Below are 25358 nucleotides of genomic sequence, written 5' to 3'. Positions count from 1 at the left end.
TCCTTAAACGCATGGTTATTTGATTTTTTTTCTTTCAAAAATGATATAAAGGATGGAAAAAACCTAGAATAAAAGAAAATTGTCAAAGAATGGATGATAATTACTATAGCCATTTTGAACATCAAAATTTACTTGAATCTTGAAATAAAGGGGAATGGAGAGAAGTTTCTTTGTAACACTCTTTAAGGTTCTCATGCAATTTTTTTTTATGGTTCAAGCAAACGTTATAGTTCAAGTATCCGCTAATAAATACTGTTACAAACCAAGTATATGATATCTCATATAATCCATTAGATATTAAGTTGTTAACTATTAGTTACAACAAAGATGTATGATGACCAAGGTTTTTCTATATGTCCCTGCAGCCAACATCATTTTTTGTTTACCTTAAATAACAGTCCAAATTGTGTACTTTGCATTTTTAAAACTTCAATAGTCTTAGATTAATATCTAAAGAGTGCAATATTAGATGTAGTTAGTTGATTATAAGGAGTATTATCTCATCAATATGCAAGAGTACATGGTTAAACATAATTGAATGCATAGTTTGTTAGTTTAACACTCATCATAGATTCTAAAGTCGTGATACATAGACCAATTAACATTTTTTTGATATGTTGCCCTGCACTCATTTTTAAAACTATATGTGTAATTCCAATTGTACTTTGCATTTTTTCATCCGCGAATATGTCTAGATCGCTTTGTCCCGGTAAATAGTAGGGTTTGAAGTAATCCGGCAATAGTTGGTGCCTTAACCATCCTTTCAATTGCAGCTGAACCTCCACTCCGGCATAACTCGAGCAATGCTGCAACTGCATTCTCCTTACCCGTCGCCACTCCTTACTCGAGCAATGCGGTGTTCCACAACGCATCATTCCTATCAATCCAAACAAAGCAAACAAAAAGATGTAAATACAATGATATAAAATTACGTTATTCAACCCGACTCAATAGTCCTGAACAAAGAAAAAAATTGATGGTTCTAGTTAACGACACATTTATAAGAAGCACAAAAAGTTTATCACTGCAAATTAGGAATTGTCTAATTAAACAATAAGTTAGTTAAGTCCTAATACTGCACTAATGGAACATGTTTTAGAAATCTTGATTGTCTGGTATTATTCCCTCAATCTCAGCTTGCAAAAAACAAAGAGAAGAAACCAGAATACTGATCTAGGAACATAAATCATCAAAAAATTTGCTTCAAAATCAATTATAGGCAATAATGTTAATGTATTAAACCACATTTTATTAAGATCCTCTGAAATTTAAAAATGAAAGTAATTTGCTCTAAAGGAAGTATACATGGCCTTAGGTATCCATTTCGCACTACATTTTAGTGTGTTGAATTGCTATATTGGTTGAATGAATCTATTCCCTTGAAATCCATTTTAGTAACATGACTCTCACATTCATTTCCTTTATTACATCCTCTAGAGCAGAAACCTGAAAAATAGATCATGTGTAAGTCTACTGAAACGAACAGGTCATACATTGAGAAGGACTATTGAAATCTGTACCTCGATGTCACCAGATTTTATTCTATTCAGACAAGCTGCCTCAATTTTCCAAATCCTCCTGTAAAACATTTAAAATTTGAGGAGCATAAAAATTTAGCTTCATTTATAACTACCTAAAATCAGGTTTCTCAATGCAGGCACATTAACTACACCTTTCTGAAGAGAAGTGGACGATATCTCTTACTCTGGCTCTTCTCGCCACGACGAATTTCCTTCAAACTGTCACACAAAAAAATACACCAAATCTCAATCAAATTAACACCAACAACCATAACACATCACAACAAAATTCGCGTTCACTTACTTCAAAGACCGAAAGCACACCATCACAGACTCACAGTTACATTATCTTTTGTTCTATGAGAATCCAAAGGCACAATTTCTGGATAAATTTCTGGATAAAGTTCTATGAGTATATTTATTGTCCACAAACCAATAGTTATTTTGTTCTCCCAAAGTTGATATTCAATAAAAGAAATGTTAAAATATGAGATATATTCCATGACAACAATGACAAAAATAAGCACACTAATAATAATTATTTGGAATTGTAAGCTCAATTAACTCATTTGGTCTCCAGGATAATGAGGAAAAATTCTATCACTAATAGTTCTCAAACTGTGAAAATGTAGAAAAAAACAATTAGGTTGGATTTCATTGACTATGTCTCTTCAAATATAAATTCCAACGGGAAAATTTCAGAACTAATCAACATTGATACCGAAGGAAGTGATGCATAGCACACGAAGAATGCCAAAGTTTCTGCTGCTAAGAATGAAAATGATGGAAGAAGAAAAACCATATTTGCCTAGCTTGTGATTTAAGGCAAACTCTATATCTCACAATATCAATGTGATTTAAGACAAACTCTATATTTCTCAATATCAATGTTAGCTTGAAATATAAATAAGGAATCATGCAGCAAAATATTTACCTACGATAGAAAAATAGAATGTGATATAACAAAAATAAGATTTGATAAAAAAAAAAAAGAAGGTCCGGCAATAAACTATAAACTACTCAGTCATTAATAATCAACCATGTATCAAATTTCTATGAGAGAAAGATAAGATGTGGTAAATTGTAAACTAACAGTAAACGACACAAATCCATTAAAGTCGCTTGAATATGCTGCAAATAACTACTTGAAAGTTGAACATGCATAGTGGAACTTCCACTTTGAGTCCAGTACAAATTTGAATTCTAAAAGCATTAAAGCCACTTTAATATGTTGCAATTACGTGCTTGCAAATGGAATATGCATAGTGGAACTTCCACTTTATAGTTTCTAAACCATTCACTATTAAATAAATTCTAAAAGTATCACGGGTAACAGTTCCAGCAATTGCAGAAAAATGAAGAAAACAAAGCTGATGGAACTTTCAATTGGGCTAGAATATGGTTGTGGCTGCTGCCGCATCAATATTGTGGCTGCAATCGCCGCTGCAGATCACAACTTCTAATCTTATTTAAAGGTTATGTTTCATCTCATAATAATCACATAGACTCTTAATAACAAATGCACATTTAATTTCCAATGAAAATTTCTGGAATCAATTTTAAAATAATAATTTAAATTAAGTCTCACTCATCTCTTATCTGTAACAATAGAAATTTTAAAATATGATGGCTAGAATAATACATAATGTTTTCACAAATGAATGCAAAACAATTTCTAGGTTCTGACTTTCTGATTGAAGCAAGTATTTACCAATTCACTGTCATGCAGCTTCTACTCAACTGGTGCTTCATATAAATCTTAGATCCACAACAGAAACAGATTTTACGTAGTAAATGAACATCTTACTATTTGGAAGCTGGTATTGTCAACATCTGACAAAAATAATATCTCGAAGACTATGAAACACTGACACAAACATAGACACAAAAACCAAAAACGACACTGACACATCGACACCACTAATAATTTGAAAAAATGATATGATTTAATGTAGCCACATCAACATGTGTGGTGTTGACGTGTCGTGTCCGACACTCTTCAATCGGAAGTGTCGGTACTAAATAGCTCAAAGATTTACCATTAACTAATTGGAAGACACCGTGAGCTTTGGAAGCAATGCAGGAAAATTTAATGCTTAAACATATAAACATTTATTTTTGTATAGTTTAAAATTGGAAATTTATTAGGGTCCCATATAGCATATTATCCACAAAAATGAAAATTCTGCATTTCATGAACACGACGCATTTTCACTTCTACACTTGTTTTTGGAAGCTTAAAATACCATTTAAACCATTTTTGCAGAGAAAGCGAAGGAAACCAAATGAACACAGTAATGTCTCTTGACAATTGATAAAAGCAAAGCTTCGAAGAGAATCCAAGGACACAAGCTTATCCTAGAAAGACATATCAAAACACCTACATTCTTCTTCAAGTAAATACACCAGAAAATTGTTAAGACAGCTACTTCCATAATACAGTCTACACCCGAGAAAATACTCATTTCTCACAAACCAAAAAACGAAGAAAATCATATTCAGGACTTACACAAAGAAAACTCCTTTGAGGTATCTAACAAACACTTGTAAATAGAATCTGTTCATCCCAGAAATTAAAAACATTGAAAATCATAAATTCTTGAAAAAACCTTCTACAACATGAAACAAAGAATTTGGTTATTTCCTTTTCTTATACCTTAGACAGATCAATAGCTCTTTTTCTAACCACATTTTCATATCATACGCATCAAATAATTGATTGTATAACTCTAAGGTCTGTTGAAAGCAAAATTTAAAGTTCATGCATACATCACTGTCAAATCTCCACTCTCACAACTTATTAATCAGACATATGATATGATGAAAAAGCTGGTAACTTCCCCTTTTCTTTCTTCCTAAACTAAACATTGCATCAATTAGCATCCTCAATAAAAAGCAATCACTTGTCCCTCATTCCTCAGAAAAGGTCACCAATTAAGTACTATTAAGTAATAATCTCAAAGTGTCTACACTATACATCAAACACTCATAGCAATAAAATCTTACCTATCATTGGTTCCTTTCCAAAAACAGATAAACTATCTAGTAAGATGAAGCAAATTCTCTTCTTCATACTTTTAGTACTCTTCGGTCATATCTTTTTTACCACTACTTTAGCTCATTCACCTGCTGCAGCACCTAAAGCTCCGGCAAAACCTGCCCCTGCCACACCAGCTCCTGCAACAGCACCAACAAAACCATTAGTCCCTTCATTACCTCAATCACCCTCAGTTCATGTTCAACATCAAAGAAGGACTATGCTTAAATTTTGGTGGAGGAATTTAGCACTGATAGAAATAGTGAAGGAGACTTGAATAATCATACAAAATCCTCATCACTTCACAGTTTGCTAGCTGACATATTGCTTCTAAAGAAGGCTACCACAAAATGCCAGATCAAACCTCTCCTCAGGAGGATCACCAATGAAGTCAAATACAGCGTCTGCATTTAAGAAATCTTCATCTGCCGTATACCTGCATAATGCATTTGAGATTAAGAAAAAGTCAAATGAAAAGTCACTACATGTTTAGAAGTCCCACACTACGAAGGCAGCTCGGTTGGTGAGCTAAGGGACATTGAAGGAGTTTAAAGTCAGAGATCTCGGATTTGATCCGGGAAACTAACATAACTTACTATTGTCTGCCTATAAAAAAAACATAAAGCTGCTTTCCATTCAGTAAATAGAAATATACCGGCTCTTTGTTACTATACACTTCATCCCAGCTGCTTTAGCGGCTGCTAGACCTATAGCACTGTCCTCGACCACGACACATCTGTAAATAAGAAATAACAACATTTCATATTCAAAAGTTGCACACTACATGCAGTTCAAAAACAAAATTAAGAAATCATATGATTCTAACTTGCTCTCATCCAAATAAAGTATCTGATTGGTTTATTTGTTTTTGAACTTGCACTCCATACACTTCAAATAGGGTTAATAATAAGTTGCTCTAAAATTTTGGTTCAAATAAATGCCATAAAATTCTACTGTTGGTGAATAGGTTTCAGAATGTATATAACTTTCATATCCTAGAATACTCAGCACAACTAATTAACTAATCTTGCAAACAAAATAGAATGAATTCTATTCTATAATGTCTAAATGACGATGACTTCACAAGCAGACAAGCACTATCTTACAAACTAACAGAGATTTGCCATAATCTATATCCTTCAATTCATTAAAACTATCAAGGTTTAAAATAGTTAAATACCATATCCTGCATGAAGTCCCTTCCTCTTGGCCTCCTTCATGCGCCTAGCACGGGAGAGGGAGTGAATCTTAGTTGGCTTCCTGATAATGAAGCCATCCTTAAACAACTTCCTGATGTTTTGGCCTGCAAAGAGAGAGCCACCAAACCATTTAAATAAATTGAACAAAGTTATTGTATCAGGAAAAAGTTAATGTATCAGAGCTGGAACAGGGTAACCATCATCCTCCAGGAAAGAAAATGAATAGAAAGGATGCAAGAACAAACCATCATCTTGTAGATTGCATCATGTAATGCAGCAATTCTCTGTTATATCACAGACCATGGCGCGGCCACAATTTAAAATGTTACACTACATTAGCTAGATACATGATGTTTCAATATCAAGCAAAACTATACAAATCCAATATAAACTAAACCGTACACAATTTTGTTGGTAAGTTACTTCTAAATAACTTCAGTTAAATTAAAAATAGGTTCTCACTTTTTACCAAGGAATTGACCCATTCGAGCTTCCCAACGGCCACATTTGTGCAGTGTTACTCCTCTGTACTTCGAACTCCCTCTTGAGAAAACATTGCTTTGTAGACGAAGTGTTTGCACAAACTCCTCTTTCGATAAATTCTTCGTCTAAGTAACAAAACATCGAAAAATTACATGATATAATCCATCTAGTTTCACATTCATCAAGTATACTTGAAAATTCTCTAACCTGTTAAAGATCATCATCATAATCATTCAAATTGAAATTTATGTCAGCACCAACTCCCCTGAATTTAATCGCAGGTCGATCATAGGCTCTGATATTCAAAATTTGGAATCAACTCAACCATAAAAAAAATTAATTACACAAAAAAATTGAAAATATGTTCAAAGATTTACCTAGCAGCAACATGAGCTGTGTTAAATCCACCTACAAAAATCAAATACAAATTTCAAATTTCGTCAAAAACTAAAACAATGCCTAAAATAGTAAATCATATAATATACTAATTAGTTCCAAAATCAAAGAAATTCAAAAACTCAATCATAAATTACAACCAAAACCATAAAACACATATTCAAAATAACTACCTGCCAGTCTCCGAAAATCACCAGACCGATTAAACTCATGCGGCCGTCGATTATGATGAGAAGGTGACGGTGAACCTCTCCATCTTCCTACTGATCCTAAAGACTCTGAACTCCCCTGCTTCCTCTCTCTCAATGACGAACTTTTTCGATTCAACGGTATCGGTTCCAACGACATCAATAATCAAATCCAAACAGCATATATCCACTACTGCCACAAACAACAACAACAACAACAAATAGATCAAATACACCTCAATTTCACACCAAATCTACAATCATAAACTCAAAAACCAATGCTCACTAATAATCAAAGTAACCTAGGGTTTTAAAACCAAATTCAAATCAATCTAACACCATCTACTCACTATCACCACCACCAAGGCACTAACAACAACATCAACAATAACAAAACATATGAGGACCCGTTTAAACCTCACCATCGATTAAAAACAAAGAAACTAAAAAGAATATCACAGAATATCACAGAAAAGAAACATGCATGAATTAGGTAAGTATATAATCTCACCTTCTCATTTTCGCCGATCACCTTCAATCCAATCCCACCGCCGTTGAGTTCTTCGCCGATCACTCTTCCCTAAACATGCAAGCTAATAGTTTGATGAATTGGTGACCCGTTAATCGGCGTCGACCCGTTAATCGGCGGTGATTTCTCCCTTCGTCCCTCTCCTCTCCCGTTCTTCCTCCCGTCCCCCCTTCTTCCTCCGTTCCCGTTTCTCTCTCCCTTTTCTTTTGTTTTTTTCTTTTTTTCTTACAGCTTCTTATATATAGTGGGGAGATGTTTATTTACTAATTTACAAAAATACCCCTCTAAGGGCAAAATTGTAAAAAGCACAGCCATGGATTTTCCTATTTGGTTTAGATTACAGTTCCTATTTAATTTTCACGATAATACATATTTAAAAAAACATTTAACAATTTACATTCCTAAAACCCTACCAAAAAATTTACTTTCCTAAAAAAAAATTACATTCGGTCACATTAATTAGTACATAAAAAGTTAATTGACCAAAAAAAAATCATAAAGTTAACATAAAAGATATTTTCTTTTGTAACCAAAAAAAAAAAGATATTTTCTTTAAATTCACTACTTTTTTGAACTTAAGTCTTCAATAAACTTACACTTGGTATTATTATCTAGGATCAAAAGATTCGTTTATGTATTTGATGAGCAAAGGAAGGAACAGTGCAGAAAGATTCGTACCTGAAGCATATTCTGCATTTTCAGTCTTGCATATTATTCAGAACACGATATGTAGAATACAGGCTGAATGAACTCAACAAATGGGGATGTAGCTCAGATGGTAGAGCGCTCGCTTAGCATGCGAGAGGTACGGGGATCGATACCCCGCATCTCCATATTTTTCTAGTTTTTTCATTTTTCTCCTTTGTTCTTTCTTTCTCGTGAAAATCGGATATGGCAACTTTGAATACAGGGTACGTTTCTTCTACTACATCTTTCACAGTTTCAATATGGATTTCATTTTTCATAATTTTCAACACATGTCATGTTTCGATTGACTTACTTTTGAGCTTATGAAAATAGCTTATCCAAACAAATAATCTTTTATGTTAATTCATAAGATCTCACTGACGAAAATCATACCATACGCTGTTGTTTTTAATACATTGACTAGTTTATGAATAATCCTCAAAAACTTATTTACCTGTATAAACTGTTTTACATAGGCTCAAACATAAGCCAATTCAAACGGACTCTTAATCGATCACCATAAAGATGTCAATGGGAATTCCCATTTAGGCTCAAACTGTTTTTTTACCACCAATTTGATTGAAAACAGTAGAATATTGATTTTTTTTTTCTTCATGCTAATGGAGTCCCTGTGGGGATTGGCAAGGACGGGACATGGAGGAAAAAGTTCCTGAAGCGAGGAGTGGGGACACGGATGGGGTATTTTGGGCGGTGCGGACGGGGAGCGCAGTGTATCTTTTGATAGTATCCATAACAATAGGGAAATACTAATTCTTTTGAGAGAAGGGAAATAATAATAATCTTAGTCTTTACAAAAGAAAACTTTGGCAAGTCTCATATACCTGCTTATTGAAACAAGTTTATCTTCTGTGTTCCATCCATGATAGACTATTAAGATAGAAGTTGTAGTTAACAATTTAAAAGGGAAATCCAGTGCACTAAAGTTGTAGTTAACAGTTATTCCACAAAATTGTTCGTGCGAATGTGGTACTGCTATAACGCTATTTATTGTTTTATTTCGTTGTTGCACGAAATATTTACCTATTTATTTATTTATATATTCTCAGTTTGCAACTTTTGGTTCAAAATTCTAGTTCATAACACAAAGGAAGCAGATATCTGAAAGTATTTCCTTTCCCATTTTATTATTGATCAATCATTTCCTTTTCATTCACATTTTCAGTTTCGGTTTCTTCTAAACACACTCAAGATTATTGCTAGTAAATCAAAGAAAAATCCAGTAGCTTCATTAACACTCATATCCGTTACTTCAGACCATGGATATGGCTTCACTGCTTTTGTTGCTTCAAGAAGAATATCCAATGGAATCTTTGGTTTTGACCTTTCCATAGGGACTGTGTAATGATAGTATTTCTCTGGGTCTGGACAAAGATCCTGCAGAATTTCGCTTTTGATTAGTTCACTTGAAACATCAACAAATATGAAAATATCAACATCTTTTAATTTACAATACCTGATTAGCATGCATCTTTTTCACAAAGACTTTGAATATATCAAAATTTTGTTTCTGGAATAGTTCTTCCGTCAAACGTAGGTATGTGACTCCATACATCCTTAGTTTTGGAGGGCCCTTTTTGTTAACACCATTTGGTCTAGCATTTAGAAGAATTTGGTTGTAACCTTCACTATCATACCTTGGAAGTGCATTTTCCCCAGCAACTTCAAGGTTCTCTCTCCACCCTCCACTCAGGACCTGTAATCAAATACACAAATTATAATAAACTCCTAATATAAAAAAGTTTGACACAAACATCTCATCATATTTTATCATGATTTCGCGATGTTACATTAGGCTATATTATGAACAATTTGTTTCATGAATAGAAACATGTTATGGAGTTTATCGATCACAAATTCTTTGTGATTTTGCAGAGAACATATCATATTAGATATTTAGTTGTGAAATAAATTACCTGCTGAACAAGTTCCTGCGCACAACTTTTGGCTTCTTCTGGTTGCTCCGAATTTCTCATCTCAAGACATGTGAAATTCAATATAGCATTATGTCGAGAGAACATCCTTGCTACGGGACGGTATCCATCTCTATCACTTAAGTTGTAATATCCTGAAGTAAGCTCTGCAGCATGGCTTTCAGTTTTATACCACCAGTGGATTCCAGCAATCTGTTTTTTATGAATCTTTCAGATTATTGATGTGAAAATAGTGAATTGCTAATTTACCATATATTGAAAGAAATAATTTTTTTTACGACCGAACTTAGGCTACTTTGGCGACAACTTTTAAGTGGTTAACACAGTTCAAATAGGTGATTAATTACGTTGGTATACAGTAAGTATTGAAAATCATTAACCCCTAAAATAACTTCGTCAACCACAAATTTGGACGTTAACCATAATTTTCAGGTGTTCAACTATGTGTATATTTGATCACCTGAAAATTGTGGTCAATGAAGTTACTTTCGTCATATATTGAATGTAATTAACCACCAATTTGAACTGCATTAACAACTTAAATTGTTGTCGCAAAAGATGTTCAATCATTGTTGTTCAAATAACAGAACTGAATATTTGAGAGTTTACTTTTGCTGCTAACTTCACTTTGCAACCTAGGAATACTTTGTTGGCTTCATCCAAGATTTCATCACCATGTGTAAGCAATTTGTTAGAATACCATGTAAGAAAAAATTTCCCTTTCTCTGTTTGGTAAGTTCCCTTGGATCTGAAAAATTCTGTAGATTCAGGTGTGTCATTAGATGACCCTGCATTATTAGGCAGCTCCCATTCAGGATGGCCTGCTCTTGTTGCAGCCTCTTTGAAATCAGCTTGAAGATATTTGTCATAGCACTGCAATATTTAAGATGTAAGTACATAAAGTTTGAAAATTGGAATAGTTTTTGACTTTATGTTATTTTTTAGTAGTAAATATTTAATGTCAAATCGAAACCCTTTTTGTTTTGGATTCGGATACGCTCCAACGTTGCAGCCGTGCAGCAATTTTTTTAACTAGGACAGATACCACTCGTGCGATAGCACTTTTTTACTCTTAATATTGTTTGCTGCTCCATGAGAGAGAACCCGAGTTGATTTGTTTTCAACACAATGTTATGTGGAACTGTGCACAAATTCCTATAGCAAAAAATTCACAAACTCACATTAAATTCTCCAATACCAGGAAATACCCAGCCTAGAGATTCTGCATAAGAAGGATATCTGAGTTCTCCAGCAGGGCCAAGTCCCACTTCAATGTCTATCAGTAGCTCAGATTCTAAGAAATCTGCCATATTCTCTCTAAAACTCTTCATATAGTCGCTATACATCTGCATCAAACACCAATAACTAAACAAATATGATAACAATCATTGCCATATAAAAAAATTATTAAGCAATTTGTCACCTAACTTGACTGTGTCACAATCCTTAATGTTACAAAAAAATTCTGTCAAATACGGCTGATGAGACTGCAATTGAGGTTGCAAAGCAGTCACAGACATCAAAAACCTAGACATCAGGACCTCAAATGCGGTTGCGCTTGCAAACCGTTTTCAATAAACTTTGTCAAATGTACATGTAGATTGTAGAGTTTGGTTAAACTTGAGTTATCAAGTAACATGCAGAGTTGAATTCCATTAACTATAAATAGGAAATAATGATTTTTTAGATGCTTATTAGCTAACCTGAATGGGAGTTCTTCCATTAAAGAAAGGTTTATTATCCACACCAAGTGAAATACATTCCTTATTCCTGATACCTGAACTATTGGTGTAAAAGATATCAGGATTTGATTCACCAACTTCAAGTACCCATTTAGGTAATGGAATGGAAACAGAATCTCCAATATTCCCTCCACATTGATGAAATGACATTATAGCTTGTAACTTAAGTTTGCAATCCTGAACCAGTTGAAACAAGGACCTATATGCTGACCAATCATACTGCTGAGGACCCTTTGATTCAACTATTCCCCACCAGACATCAACCATAACTCCATCAACGCCTGCTGCTCGTAGCTCCTTCAGCTGTTTCTCGAGTTTTGCTCTATCTTCCAAGACATTGTCATTTGTAATCACTCCTAGCTGGTAGAAGGAACCAACACATTTTTGAAATGGAACATATATGTATATGGGATAGATATTTGATAATAGTGTAATTACTTACTGGGAGCATCACATATATAGGTACATAATTTGCAAGCATTGGATCTTCGTATGTTGGAGGAACAATTGGTGCCTGCATTTTATGACCAAAACGGTTATGTTATAACTATATATTTGGAGATCCTATTGCAAGCTTTTCTTGGCTTCATTCAATTGTTTCTAATTAAAATTTAAAAATACCATAATATAAATAAATATATATCATAATATATGTGCCAAAACACCATACATGCATCCTCTTGCTCTACAGATTTTTCTTCTTTTTTTCTAGTACATGGCAAACTATTGCACATTTATTTTTGAAGGGGAAAACTACTGCACATTGTTGTTTTAATAGTGCCCAAAAAATATGAATTTCTAATATAAAAGGTACTCTAAGTTTAAGATCATTAAATTAATTTAAGTAATTGACTAAAAAAATATTTAGCATGTGAAATTATTGAAGGAAGATTAATTTATAATCATTCCTCTCAAAAATATTAATTCATGATCATTATAATTTGAAAAGGGAGGAAAGAGGAAAATAGTTTTATTTCCTTTTTAATTGTCTTGTTTTGTCGATAATAATCTTAACTATTTATAGTAGAAAGATAAATATTTTTTTAAGGATATAATAAATAGTTAAAGAATAATACAAGAAAAGGATAAATATTTTATTAAAAATAATTGTTTTGTTTATATAAATAATTCTCAAACGAAAACAAAAAAATAAAATAAAGGAATAATAGTTTACTTTAATGATTTTTTAAAACGCAATTGCATATGAGGGTTTTATTTTCTCACTTTACACGTTAATCACTGTGGAAAATCCAAACCTGTCAATCCGTGCAAACCATATTCCTCTGATTTTAATTTTCATGTTCTTTCTTACCTTTTGTTTTTCGACACATGACATGTTCTTACCTTTTTTTTAACTTCTCATTTATTTTTGTTTTATGACTTTGTCACATCATACTCTTATTGCTTGTGACACCCTTATTACTATTAGTCTATTATTATTGTAAAAAAAAAACAAAAAAATCATGCTCGTAATATTTTTGTTTTTTCATATACACATACACCTCTCATAAGGATTCGGAATATGGTTTCATTATTTTGCACAAAAAAAGAAGAAAAAAATAATCTCTCATACTAGTATGTACTCTTTTTTATTACTGGTGATACACCTCTCTCTCATATTTCCTGAATTGCGTGGACCACTCAAATAACCCCGTGGGTGGTTTCATCCTCTCACTCACAACACCAACCACAGCACAAATATTACAAGTTCGAAAGAAAAGTGAAGACCAAAAGTTGGGGACATTATGTTAAAACCAAATTCAACCTTGGATTTTTATGATATTTATTTTGGTCACAAGAACATGCAAAAAGCTAAAATGAGTTCAACAATGCGTGAATATGCATCTTAAACAAAAAAAATTACTAATCACATAACGATTAATATTATAATGTTATAATTATTTGCTACTATATGGAAAGGAAAATATGATAAAATGGTTACCTCTGCAGGTTCAGCAATTGCTGTAGCTTTGAATTCTGACAAAGACACAGAACGTTGTTTGTTGACAGAAGCACGATGAATATTATCAAATTTGAAGGCTTGCTTTGTTCTTGAATTTGGCTTCCTTGCTCTATCTGCACGTATAGCTTCGTTACTCCTTTGAAAATACCTTTCGTGAACCTCAAAAGTATTAATCGTCGTCCTCATTTTATACACTAATTAACCTTTCCTCCTAATGTTGCAAATTATACGAACCTTAAGCACTTCAATGCATATAATGCTAACACTAATCACTAATGAATATACTTGTTGTGTTTGTGTAATGAAGGGTGTAGATTATTTTTATAATATACATGGACCAAGTTTTAGGAAACACATAAATAAGAGAAGTGGACAGTGTTGGTTCTTCATTCATGGACCAATGATCATAGATAAATAAGGAGAGCTTCTAGACCGTCAGTCAGTGTGTCCTTTTTCACTCGTTTCTTCATGTGTTTCTCATTATTTATGCCGACCTCTTTTTGTATTTTTTAAATTTCCTTTGGGCTATGATTCTTAATTGGGCTTCACTTATGTTTGCAGATTATGCCTACATTTTTCTTTAGTATTCACACCCCTGCGATTAATATTGTATCCCTGCAATTTAATGGGGAGAAAGAAACACAATTTGAATATAGAGTAGATGTGAAAATTATTGAATGAAAAATGTATTCAATACATCATCACTCTTTATGTTACAATGTTCTTATTTATGTAAACCACACTTACTTCCACGTTTTTTTTTCTTTTCTTTCTTAAAGTCAAATTAGCCCACTGAAATTGACACTGGGAAGAGTCGAGCATCATACCTTGAGAGAAGAAGACATCAAAGTCTCAAATCAACACATATTGTTAGTTATCCTGGTGTGTTATTAGAGCACACACATTTGACACAAATGGGAGATATTGTATGCATAACAAGTAATACAATTTAAATCTATAACAAGTATGCTTAACAGTTTATTTTCCTTCTTAAATATGACACACCACCGAGATGCAAGTATACTACAGTTGGGTTACTATCACTGACCTAATAAGTCTCGGTATCCGTTGTTGTATGAACACAATATTGATCAGGTAACATCCCCGACAACTTTTAAGATTGTCGACAGACCCAACAAACCAACACGAGTATTTTCAGCGTGTATTTTCCTCACTCGCATGATTTTCGAGAAACTTTTCAAAAGGTTTCCCGTCCCAAAATTGATCCAAGTCAAGCATGCTTAATTGTGGAATTCTTATGGAATGCGCTGCCAAAAAGAATAGCATCATTTTGGTATAGGTAGTACCAAACAATTCTTATAAGTCTTCCTTTGACCATGCAGCCCCATACTTGCATGGTCTCAAGAACCCTCTCATTCTGATGTGAATTTGGTTCGCCTAGAAGCTGTCTGGAGCCGCTCATTGTCATGTCTTGTGCATCGACGATCACTCTTCCGTCCTCATCAGCCTCAAGCATTACATGTTCATCAGTTTCCTCTTGGTTCGTCCCTGAATCACATTGTATAAGAGATGTCTTCTCTAATACCATTTGAAATATGTCATACAGCTTTTAGGATTGTCAACTGACCCACATAAGCTGGTGATGTGATCTTCATTCATCTTCTCATGTTATTTATCCAAAATAGGAGTCGTGCCTTGTATGATGAGCGATTGAGACATATCTTACATTGTTCACAAGTTAGTTTTCAATGTTAGATCAATAAATTTTATCATTTGCTCAAATATTATAATATAACCAAATGAATTGGCTTAAATGGTTAATGCTTTGCCAAATAACAAATTGTTCGAAATTTTTTAATAATGCAATAATACAAAATTGATTAAGCATATTGAATGTCGTTTGGATAGATTTGATCAAAATTATTTTTGAATGTATAATTACTAAAATGAACATAGCTAAATACAAATAAATGGACATAGTTGAATGTATATGTAGATCAATATTAAATGTAGATATATTATTTAATTTAAATAAATAAATTTTCTATATATTAATTTAAAAATATAATAAATACGATCATTAAACCAATTTTTTTTTACAAAATATTTGTTCATATATTTTATATTTTTTTATAAAATATATTTAAGTTAAATAATACTAGAGTTAGTGGTCAAAAATGATAAAATATAGTGTAAAAGAAAGGTAAAAGAAAAAAATACAATAAATCTGAACGGAAACACATTAAGGAAAATCCAAAATTTGGTAACTCATGACCATAAGTATTTTCAGAGGGCTAATTTGGTTCGTTAAGTTTTCTTATTAAATTTGGTTCATCAAATTAAATACAAAGAAAAAAATAGGAGAATTAATAAAGCGCGATAAGGAAAAATAATAGGTTATTGTAATAATCAAAATATAAAATCTATTGGAGGATTGCTTCTCGTGAGCTTAGCTCAGTTGGTAGGGGCAATGCATAATATATGCAAGGTCCGAGGTTCAAACCCCGACCACCACCGAAAAAAAGAAACTAGAAATTGTAGCTTCAACCAGTATTGCTTTTGGAGATGAGAATTGATTTTGAGAAGCTGAATCAAACATATTGCAATTGCTAGTTTTCACTTTTGAAGCTACCAAAAGTGCTTTTAAAGGGTGTAGAAGTTGAACCAAACATATACTAAGTTCCTCATCCCAGTTGTACATGGTATAAGTGGGAACAGGATTCCCTGCTATTACAGCAGGGTGCTGTAATTAATTACAGTCGTTTGATCACAATTGGAAGGTCAGAATTGTTTTAACTAAAAACTCACATTTTTCAATCTCAACAGTTTGATTTGATATGAACAGCTGAGATTGTAAATTGCATGAAACTGCGTGCTAATTTTACAATACCAAAACCTGGTTTGTATAAGTGTATGCTTGGTTCCATTTCTAGAGTGATGAGAATTGAATCTGAAAGTGTATAATTAATTCTAATATGTTTGATTGTTGTCGGGTGCAGATCCCCTCCTGTGAAATTTTCAATGGAGAGAGTGCAGTGGACATCAATACCATTCAATAATCTGCTCCCATTGTTGTCATTTCTGTCTCCGAAATTGATTCTACTCGAAATTATAATTTATAATTTTTTTATTCTAAAATTAATTTTCACACACAAATTTACATCAATGTATTCGAACACAAATCACGTTTAATACGAATTACTTTTGACCAAAATCAATTCTCCCAAACATCCAAACACACTAAATGTGTGTTTGTTTCAAGTTATATTTGTTGATTCCCGAGAAAAAAATGATAGAAATATTTTTTTTGGAACAATCAAAAATGGAGTATATATATATATAAATACAACAGGAAGTCTCAATAGCACATGGCGTGCCAATGAAACTCCTTAAAATACAAAGTGTCAATCAGTTTGAAACAAAACAACCATTAGCCGATGCCCAAACGTTGAAAAGGGCTCGTCCACCACCTATTTGTGCCAAATATAAAGGCGACCTTTTTGGCTTTCAGCCAACCTAAAGACAAGTATTTTACTTTATCCAGGAGCTTGGGAATAGGAGTACTAGCATTGTTAAACACCTTATTGTTACGTTGAGTCCATAAGACCCAGACACAAAGAAGCCATATAAGCTGAAGGAAAGACCTCCTAGCTTTACCAACACCTGTTAAGTGAACAAACTGGATAAAATGATCAGACATTACATTGGAGTCCATAAAATGATAGAAATATATATGCTTATGTTTGTTACAAGTTTACTAAATTTTAATCCCGGGTATAAAATGTTTTTGGGAATAGAAAAATTTTCTCAAAGAAAATGGTAGGAATAAAGTTCCCATAGAGATTGGAATAAATTCATATGTAGTTACCTATTATAATCACTATTTTTATGGTTCCTAGGAATATTATAAAGTTACATATTATAATCACTATTTTTATGGTTCCTAAGAATATTATAAAGTTAACCAAACGTATTTTTTTAAATACTTTAAAATAAAATTCTCATCTTTATATTTCAATAAATGTTATTCCTAAGAATAAATTTGGTCAACTTAAAACAAACACACCCTAACACTATTTATTTGTGTGTTAAACAAAGTCTCGGAAAAAATAAGACAATGTTACTAGGTCAGTAATTGGAACAGGAAGACAACCGTATCACAAAGGTTGACGTGGCAGACATGCATATCTGTCAAGCTCGATTCTCTATGATAATTGACTCACTTCTCCCCCTTTTAACGGTTACTTTCAAACAATTTTAACTTGCGATATATCCTCGTTCACGGTAAGATTCCCATTTCTTCATCATCATCATGTGAAATGGACCCCGGTGGGTGCTACAGTCCTCCCTAGTTGTATGTATCAAATCCTCCATTGTTATTCCTCCGGACGAAATGAAATTAACAAATACCAGTACTATATTTAACCAATTAATTACATTATTATTTTTCTAGATACAATGTATTTTTCCTATTTTGTTTGATCAACATAGCAACTACTAGTACTAGTAGTAGGAGCATTGGCATGGGGTAAAACAACATTGTTTTTATATAATGTGTGTGGAAAATGGGTAATGTTAATTTAATGGTAAGAAAAAGTAGGTTAACTTAACATGGGTAATGTAATGGATACAGTCTGTCACTATAATAGTACTCCCTCCGTCCCGAATTAATTGACCTCTTGGCTCATTTCACACTTATTAAGAAAAATGTATAAATAAAGGGGAAAATGAAATATATTGTATTGGGAATGATAAAAGTAGTATTATTTAGTGTTATATTGTATTGGGAATGATGAAAGTTGTATTGAAAATTGAAATGGGTCAATTATTTTGGGACACTTTTTTTTAGAAAATGGGTCAGTTATTCCGGGACGGAGGGAGTAACCTCTTATTTATGACACAATACACTATGGGCAGTGAAAAAGTTGCAAAGCGTCCTTGACCATGACCTTGGTCCTTATTTGGCAATTTCCTTTACCAAATTCACTTCTTCTTAGTTCTTAAATTAACCATCACATGGCAACCCACTCAATATATATAGTAGCCAGTGAAAACAACCAGTAGCAGCTATGCACACTTACTCTCTCTCTCCCTCAAAACGCAATGAGAAGAAAAAGACGAAAAACAACCCACAACCACACCCATATATCTCTCTCCAAAACAAACAAAAAAACATAAACATAGCTAAAGAAAACCAAAATTCAGAATCAGAACATTGCCCCCACCATCAACACAAATCTTCAGAGAAATGTGCTACGTGGGAAAAGCAACAAAGATCTTCATCTTCATCGTCACTGCTCTCGTTATTACCGGTCTGATCTTAGGATTCGGCATCTTACGCCGTCACCACAACAACAACAGCAACAAATGCTCCGATGAATCTTGCGGTTCTTTTCCGCCGCCGAATTTCAACTCTCCTACACCTCCTTTTACTCTTAACAACCCTGTTAGTAGTAATCCACCTAATCCTCCGGCTGAATCACAATCTCCACCAGTAACTACAAATCCAACTCCTCCTCCTCCTCCGCCCTCGCCTGAATCCAGCTCCAATCCAACTTCGCCGCCTCCCCCTCCTCCGCAGTCTGAGTCTAACACTAACCCTACTCCTCCGCCGTTGGTGCAATCACCGCCACCTCCGCCGTCAAATGTGGCGGAGCCACCTAGTACGCCTACAACGCCTGGTTCTGCGCTAGTGACTCCAGGTCCTGTACATCCTATTTCCTAGGTAATTAGGAGTTTTTTTTTATTGGCATTTTGCTTTTATATCGATCATTGTAATTGGAATTTAAGAAAAGGGAAAAATTTGTTGGTTGGTGGTTGTGGATCTGACACTTTTTTACTTTTTTTTTTTTTTTTTCTTTCACTGAGGTGATATGTTTAGATTGAGGATTGGGGTATGGGGCAAGCATCTCGTGAGCTGGCCTTGTAAATTTAATTAGACTGTTTTTTGGTTTAATTTAAGTACCAATCTAGTTACACTAGTAGCCAACTAACCAAGGATTTGGATTCCGGTTAATTTTTTTTTGATTGAAGTATTTCAATTATTTGGTGGAGAGTCTAGATACATGTTGTAATATTATGAAATGAAAAATGAGAAGAATGCGTCTACATTACATTTGTATCTACCTATCGCTGGTAGTTTCCACCGCGTGTCTTTCATAGGAGCTGGTGATTGGTGAATTTATCTCTTTAACCTTTTTGATAGGGCTTCAACTTGTGATCAATAATGTAGCTCGATCCCATGGACTTTCAATTGTTGCACTCTGCATGCACACGCATCTACGCAGTCATACAATAGAAGTTGTTCAATCAAAATTAGACAGTTCAAATCCAACTCGGTATTTTTGATGTAAAGTAATAATTGAAATCTGCATTTTCTGAGTTGTTAGATCTACTAGACTAAACAATCACCAATGTCATGTCTGCATGAATAGAATTTTTTTTTATTCCGACCCTCTATGCAAAAAAAAAAAATCCAAATTTGACCCCCTATCAGATTTATTTTCCAAAATGACCCACTTTATGTTTTTGTTTGGATTTTTTTTATCGTTTTCCTCATTCCCGCCATTTGAAACGGCGGGAATGAACCCCCTATCTGACACATGTCTGCGCGTGACAGTTTGTGCGTGATAGGTTCTGCAGGTATGACTTGCTTTTTTTGTTTTTTTTTTGCATTCCCGCCGTTTGAAATGGCGGGATTGGATATTTGATTTTTTTTTGTTTTTGTTTTTTGTTTTTTTGGGCAACATATGTATATTAAAAACATAAATAATAATAAATAAAAACATATTAATGATAATGATGATAAATATTAATTTTTTTGAACACATAATACATAACGATATTAAATACACTCTCCGTTCACTATTATAAGCAAAAATCAACATTTTAGATTCATTCATTTAATGATGTATGTGGTCTATAATAAAGACCACATACATCATTAAATGAATGAACCTACAATATTGTTTTTTGCTTATAATAGTGACCGGAGGGTGTACCGATTATTTATACTCGGACAATTTCTCCTAATATGACCGGTATGCCGACACAACCCACACTATCTCGGTGTCGGAGTCCTCTCTACCACCTCCTCGTCCATTTCATTCCTTATGCGAGTACTATTGGATCGACCTTTCTTTAGTCTTTGCATGTTTGGATTATGGCAAAGCACGAGACCGTCGTATGGGGGCCAATAACTTTTGTCGTGGACTACTTTGAATGTTGTGTTGTAGATGGAGTAAACACTCTCGTTTTTTAACACAACTGGAATAAGGGTTGTGTAGTCATGGTGAAATGAAGAACACACGGCTATGACATGGGAGCAAGGCAAATGTAAAGCTTGATATTTCCAACAATCAAACCACCCTGCTTGTAGGTCCACCTTGAAAGTTCCCATTGGCCTTCCCTCCCTGTAGTTGACGGTCTCACGGACGGAGAAGGTATACCTTTCTCGGTCAAACTGTTCGACATGATGGGTGTTGGACTTAACAATGTCATAATGTAATATTTTTACCCATATTATTTACTACATCCTTAAGGTCTCCATCCTACATTGGCGTAAATGGATGCCGTGGAGAAAGTAGTTTTAGTTTTTATTTCTTATGAATAAAATAATTAGTGTTTTTAAATGCATAAATTAATATTTATCATCATTATCATTAATATGTTTTTATTTATTATTATTTTTGTTTTTAATGTACATAGGTTGCCCAAAAAAACAAAAAACGAAAAACGAAAAAAAATCAAATATCCAATCCCGCCATTTCAAATGGTGGGAATGAAAAAAAAATAAAAAAAAAAGCAAGTCAAACCTGCAGAACCTGTCACGCGCAGACATGTGTCAGAGAGGGGACTTATTCCCGCCGTTTCAAATGGCGGGAATGAGGAAAACGACAAAAAATAAACGAACAAAAATAGAAATTGGGTCATTTTGAAAAATAAATCTGATAGGGGGTCAGATTTGGAATTTTTTTGGCATACAGGGTCGGAATAAAAAAAAATCGCATGAATACATGAAAGCACTAACAATAGAAAATCCTATTTCCCGTTCGCAACACATCTTGAAATCCTCTCCATTTTTTAAATAAAATGACAATCTTACTACTACAAAATTGGAAAAATATAGCGCCCCCATAAATAGCGCTTTTAACACTAAAGCGCTATAAATACAAATACGGAGGTCTTAGATAGCACTTTTTAAGAAAAGGGCTATCTATGATGATATCTTTATATAGCGCTTTATTTTAAAAACGCCAACATAGGTTAATTAAAAAATAATAAATATAATAAAAAGTTCCAGATTAATCATTAATAGCACTTATTATAGGAAGCGCTATTTATGACTCAACCATAAATAACGCTTTAAAAGCGCTGCCGTATGTTTGAGAAAGACAGCGTTTATATTTTAAAAAAAGCGCTATCTATCAATTGATATTTTTCGGCCTAGTGGTAAAGGGTGGTAAAGTTTGTCCTGAGGTCGCTTGTTCGATCGATCCCTGCTTAATGTTTTTTTTTTATTTTGATTTTATGAAAACGCTATATATTAACCAAAAGCTAGAAAGTGCTTCCGTAAAAAACAACAAAAAGTGCTATTTTATTGGATCCTCCAAAAAAATAGAAAAAATCAACCGAATTTTTTTTTTTTTTGTAACTAAACAAAACTTTTCATCTTTTACAGATCGTGATTCAATTATTCCACAACTGCTTCTCCCCTTCCATTCATTTTCATCACTCTCATCGCTAGCCATCAATTGTCTATCTCTTTTTCGATTCATTCATCACCTACTGCCTATCTTACGACGTCTCTCACCTACCTATCGAGCACCACCTCTCACCGCCGTTGTCGACTGATTTCCCTCTTCTTCATTCCAGGTACCTGCTTAATTCTTTCCCTACCTTTCATCCGTCAATTCAATTTCAATCAATGAATCTTCAATTTTTCATATCTAATGTTTTAGGGTTCAAACTAAAATTAAGACAACTGTGTTAGTATTTTGGATAATTTAACAATGGGAAATTGGATCTTTGAGTTGTGAAACTGAATTTGACAAAGGAAAATTGAAATTGTGTTGTGAAACTGAAATTGGGAAAATTGGGCTTTTGATTGACATGAACTTCTATTTCTATGGTACTTCTCTATTACCATGGCCTAGATTTTTTTTTTTTTGACCAACCTGTAAATTTTAATTTAAAACCAACTGTATGTGATTCAATGATTGCTTGTGATTAGTTGTTATGATTATCCTTTTTATTCTGCAATTTTTTTTAAAGATTTAGCAAAGGAATAAACCTTGGTTCTAGCTTACACACATGTAAAGAGGTAAAGTAGTGAAACTAAGTGTCTAGACATACATGTAGATACTCTTTTTACTCTTAGCCTTTGTACATAAATCATGTACGAGTAGTTCTCTTCGTAGTGCATGATGATCAATCATGGGGGAATGAAATTCACTTTTAGAAACTTGACTTGGTATTTGATGTTTAATTAATTAGTCCATGCCACATTGTCTTAAAATGTAATAATCCAAGACATTAGTATTTGTTCTATGTTTGCTTTATTCTGATTTTGTTTATTATATCCATTGAAGAGTGCATGTCATATGAGTAAATGACCACTTCACATCCCAACTTACACGTTTCTTTTTTAGATTCCAAGAAATTGAAACTTAACGATTGTTTGTTATAATATGATCATACTGAAACTATATTTTAATGAAATAATGGTTAGTAAGTGTCTAATTATAAAAGTTTTCGCACAATTGAGACTAATCCTTGTTAGTAAGCTATTTCAAAATAAAAGGCTTCTAAACTACCATGTTATAAGATCTTTGCAGTCAAGATCTGTATATAAGATAAGTCATATTATAACATACTGAAAAAGTTAATAAATGTTTTTGATATATTATTCTTCAATTCCCCCCTACAAGAAAAATTAATAAATTTAACTTAGAAGTAACTTAAATTGGAAATATTCTTTAACATGTAATAAGAAGGAAAATTGACATGAAGTTTTAGAAACAATGTGACTATTCTCATCTTAAATAGATGATGCAACTCCTTTGAATTTTTTGCAGAAAATTGTGTGATAGTTTTTACTTAGTTGATAATAATTTTTATTGGATGTGACAAGCCAGATATTATGAAGATGTAGCTTGATATTAAGTCCACTATAACTATGAAAATTCCGCATATTTGAATTGATTAGTGCTAAGGAAATTGAATATTGAAAGGTGTGATACATATAGTGTGAGGAAGAGCCATGTTAAGGAAAATATTATGATGTCATCTATTATATTTGTGCTTCAAGGTATGAAATATGGGGTTGGGACTTACTGGTGTGCTGTTGTTGTTACGCTAATACTGTTGTAGTAAACTGGATATTACAAATGTGGATTTAGGGATATTTTTTAGAAGTTCCTTGCTGAAAAGTGACCATAATGCTTATTATTAGGAAAGCTCAATGCACCAAACACACAATTCACTAGAAACTATTGTTGTACGGGACATTTGTGTAGGTGATATCAGGTGTTAATAATATAACATAACCACTTTAAAAAATTTGTGTATAAATATAAATAATTTTATTAATACAATTACTTATTTTATTTTTTGTAGTGTCCTCGCCAAGAAAATCGTATAGATTGTGGGTACTTTATGATGAGGTTTATGAAAGAGATTCTCATTTCAAATCTAAATGAGATTTCAAAGCTGGTATGTTATTTTTATAGTAAAGTATAATATTTGTATATAATTAAGTTTATTAAGTAACATGGTTATTTTTGATGTTATAAGACATGCAGTACATTGATGGTTTCAAGTGTTTGACATACTCAAAAGATAAACTAATAGAAATCCAAGAAGAATGGTGTCAGTTCATGATCAGCCTAAGAGTTATATGATATTTTTTTTGATAAAGTGAGTTTCATGTTTCTAAATATATTTGCTAGAAGTGGTAGTGGTTTTAATCTACATTATAATTTTCCTTTAATTTGTACTCATAAGTAGTACTTTGAATTTGTACTCATGAGTACTTTGAATTTTCCTCTAATATAATATAATAGTGTTATTTCTTATTGCTTAATGATGTTTTCTGCTATATATTCAGGTGGAAGAGAGTTAACGAAATTCGGAAATGAGTAATGATTTGCCTGCTTGTTTTGGATAAAAATATTGAGGCGACCAAGAAGATAGATGAAGAGTCATGCACGCTACCATTTAGAAGATTTTGATCTTTAGGTTAACTAATTAGTTGTAACTTAGAGATATCCATGTTACCAAATTAGTGGCTATACATTTCTGACTTTTATGCTATATATACATACATTTTATGATATATCTAAGTTTTATTTGATAAATAATAGTCTCAATTATAATGTGTAAAAAACATATATATTTCCCTTAGAAAAATTATATATATATATATATATATATATATATATATATATTACTTTAAATTAATAAAAAACGCTATCTACAAAAAAAAAATAAGCCTGACCAAAAAAAAAATTAAAGGCATTTCCTAGCGCTTTTTTTCTGTATAAAGCGCTATCTAAACCTAGTGTTACATAGCGTTTTAAAACAAAAAACGCTATTTTTAACCCCTTTTAGTTGGAGTTTGTTTTTGAAAGCGCTATCTAAGGAGAACCTTTGCTAGCGCTTTTTGACATAAAGCGCTATATAAACCCTGCTTTAGATAGCG

The 25358-nt window shown here is 33.0% G+C and overlaps 2 protein-coding genes, 3 long non-coding RNA genes and 1 other non-coding gene across 20 annotated transcripts; 4 read left to right on the top strand and 2 right to left on the bottom strand.

The window, feature by feature from the left end:
- Positions 1-479: 479 nt before the first annotated feature.
- On the bottom strand, positions 480-7691 carry LOC146950403 (uncharacterized). Of its 15 annotated transcripts, none has more exons than XR_015027520.1 (14): positions 7335-7691; positions 6809-7016; positions 6617-6647; positions 6447-6534; positions 6219-6364; positions 5738-5860; positions 5213-5293; positions 4845-4993; positions 4527-4697; positions 1825-1914; positions 1673-1739; positions 1521-1578; positions 1306-1446; positions 480-877 (listed from the first exon to the last, which is right to left on the bottom strand). It is a non-coding gene; the product is annotated as an uncharacterized LOC146950403 (long non-coding RNA). The 15 variants fall into 15 exon arrangements; XR_015027517.1 differs by having other exon boundaries at positions 6809-7013; XR_015027528.1 differs by having other exon boundaries at positions 1411-1446; positions 6809-7013.
- Positions 7692-8092: 401 nt separating this feature from the next.
- On the top strand, positions 8093-12170 carry LOC146950401 (uncharacterized). Its single transcript, XR_015027515.1, has 2 exons — positions 8093-8263; positions 9107-12170. It is a non-coding gene; the product is annotated as an uncharacterized LOC146950401 (long non-coding RNA).
- TRNAA-AGC (transfer RNA alanine (anticodon AGC)) lies at positions 8113-8185 on the top strand. Its single transcript has one exon. It is a non-coding gene; the product is annotated as a tRNA-Ala (tRNA).
- LOC146950400 (beta-amylase-like) lies at positions 9156-13999 on the bottom strand. The gene is made up of 8 exons (XM_085746325.1): positions 13676-13999; positions 12176-12247; positions 11695-12093; positions 11173-11337; positions 10601-10864; positions 9974-10183; positions 9514-9753; positions 9156-9434 (listed from the first exon to the last, which is right to left on the bottom strand). Exons 1-8 carry the CDS (start codon positions 13880-13882, stop codon positions 9219-9221), a joined length of 1773 nt encoding a protein of 590 aa, XP_085602451.1. The 5' UTR covers positions 13883-13999; the 3' UTR covers positions 9156-9218.
- Positions 14000-18606: 4607 nt separating this feature from the next.
- LOC146950399 (proline-rich family protein) lies at positions 18607-19778 on the top strand. The gene has a single exon (XM_085746324.1). The coding sequence runs from the start codon at positions 18906-18908 to the stop codon at positions 19380-19382; it is 477 nt and encodes a 158-aa protein (XP_085602450.1). The 5' UTR covers positions 18607-18905; the 3' UTR covers positions 19383-19778.
- A 2541-nt stretch (positions 19779-22319) lies between these two features.
- LOC146950398 (uncharacterized) lies at positions 22320-24992 on the top strand. Its single transcript, XR_015027514.1, has 3 exons — positions 22320-22531; positions 24275-24370; positions 24765-24992. It is a non-coding gene; the product is annotated as an uncharacterized LOC146950398 (long non-coding RNA).
- The last annotated feature ends 366 nt before the right edge of the window (positions 24993-25358 follow it).

This window comes from Medicago sativa, chromosome 2 (genome assembly GCF_051527215.1).
Source record: "Medicago sativa cultivar Bolivia chromosome 2, Bolivia_mono, whole genome shotgun sequence".
Lineage (NCBI taxonomy): Eukaryota > Viridiplantae > Streptophyta > Magnoliopsida > Fabales > Fabaceae > Medicago > Medicago sativa.
Note: the sequence above shows the minus strand (reverse complement) of the source record. Positions and strands in the feature narration are given on the sequence as shown.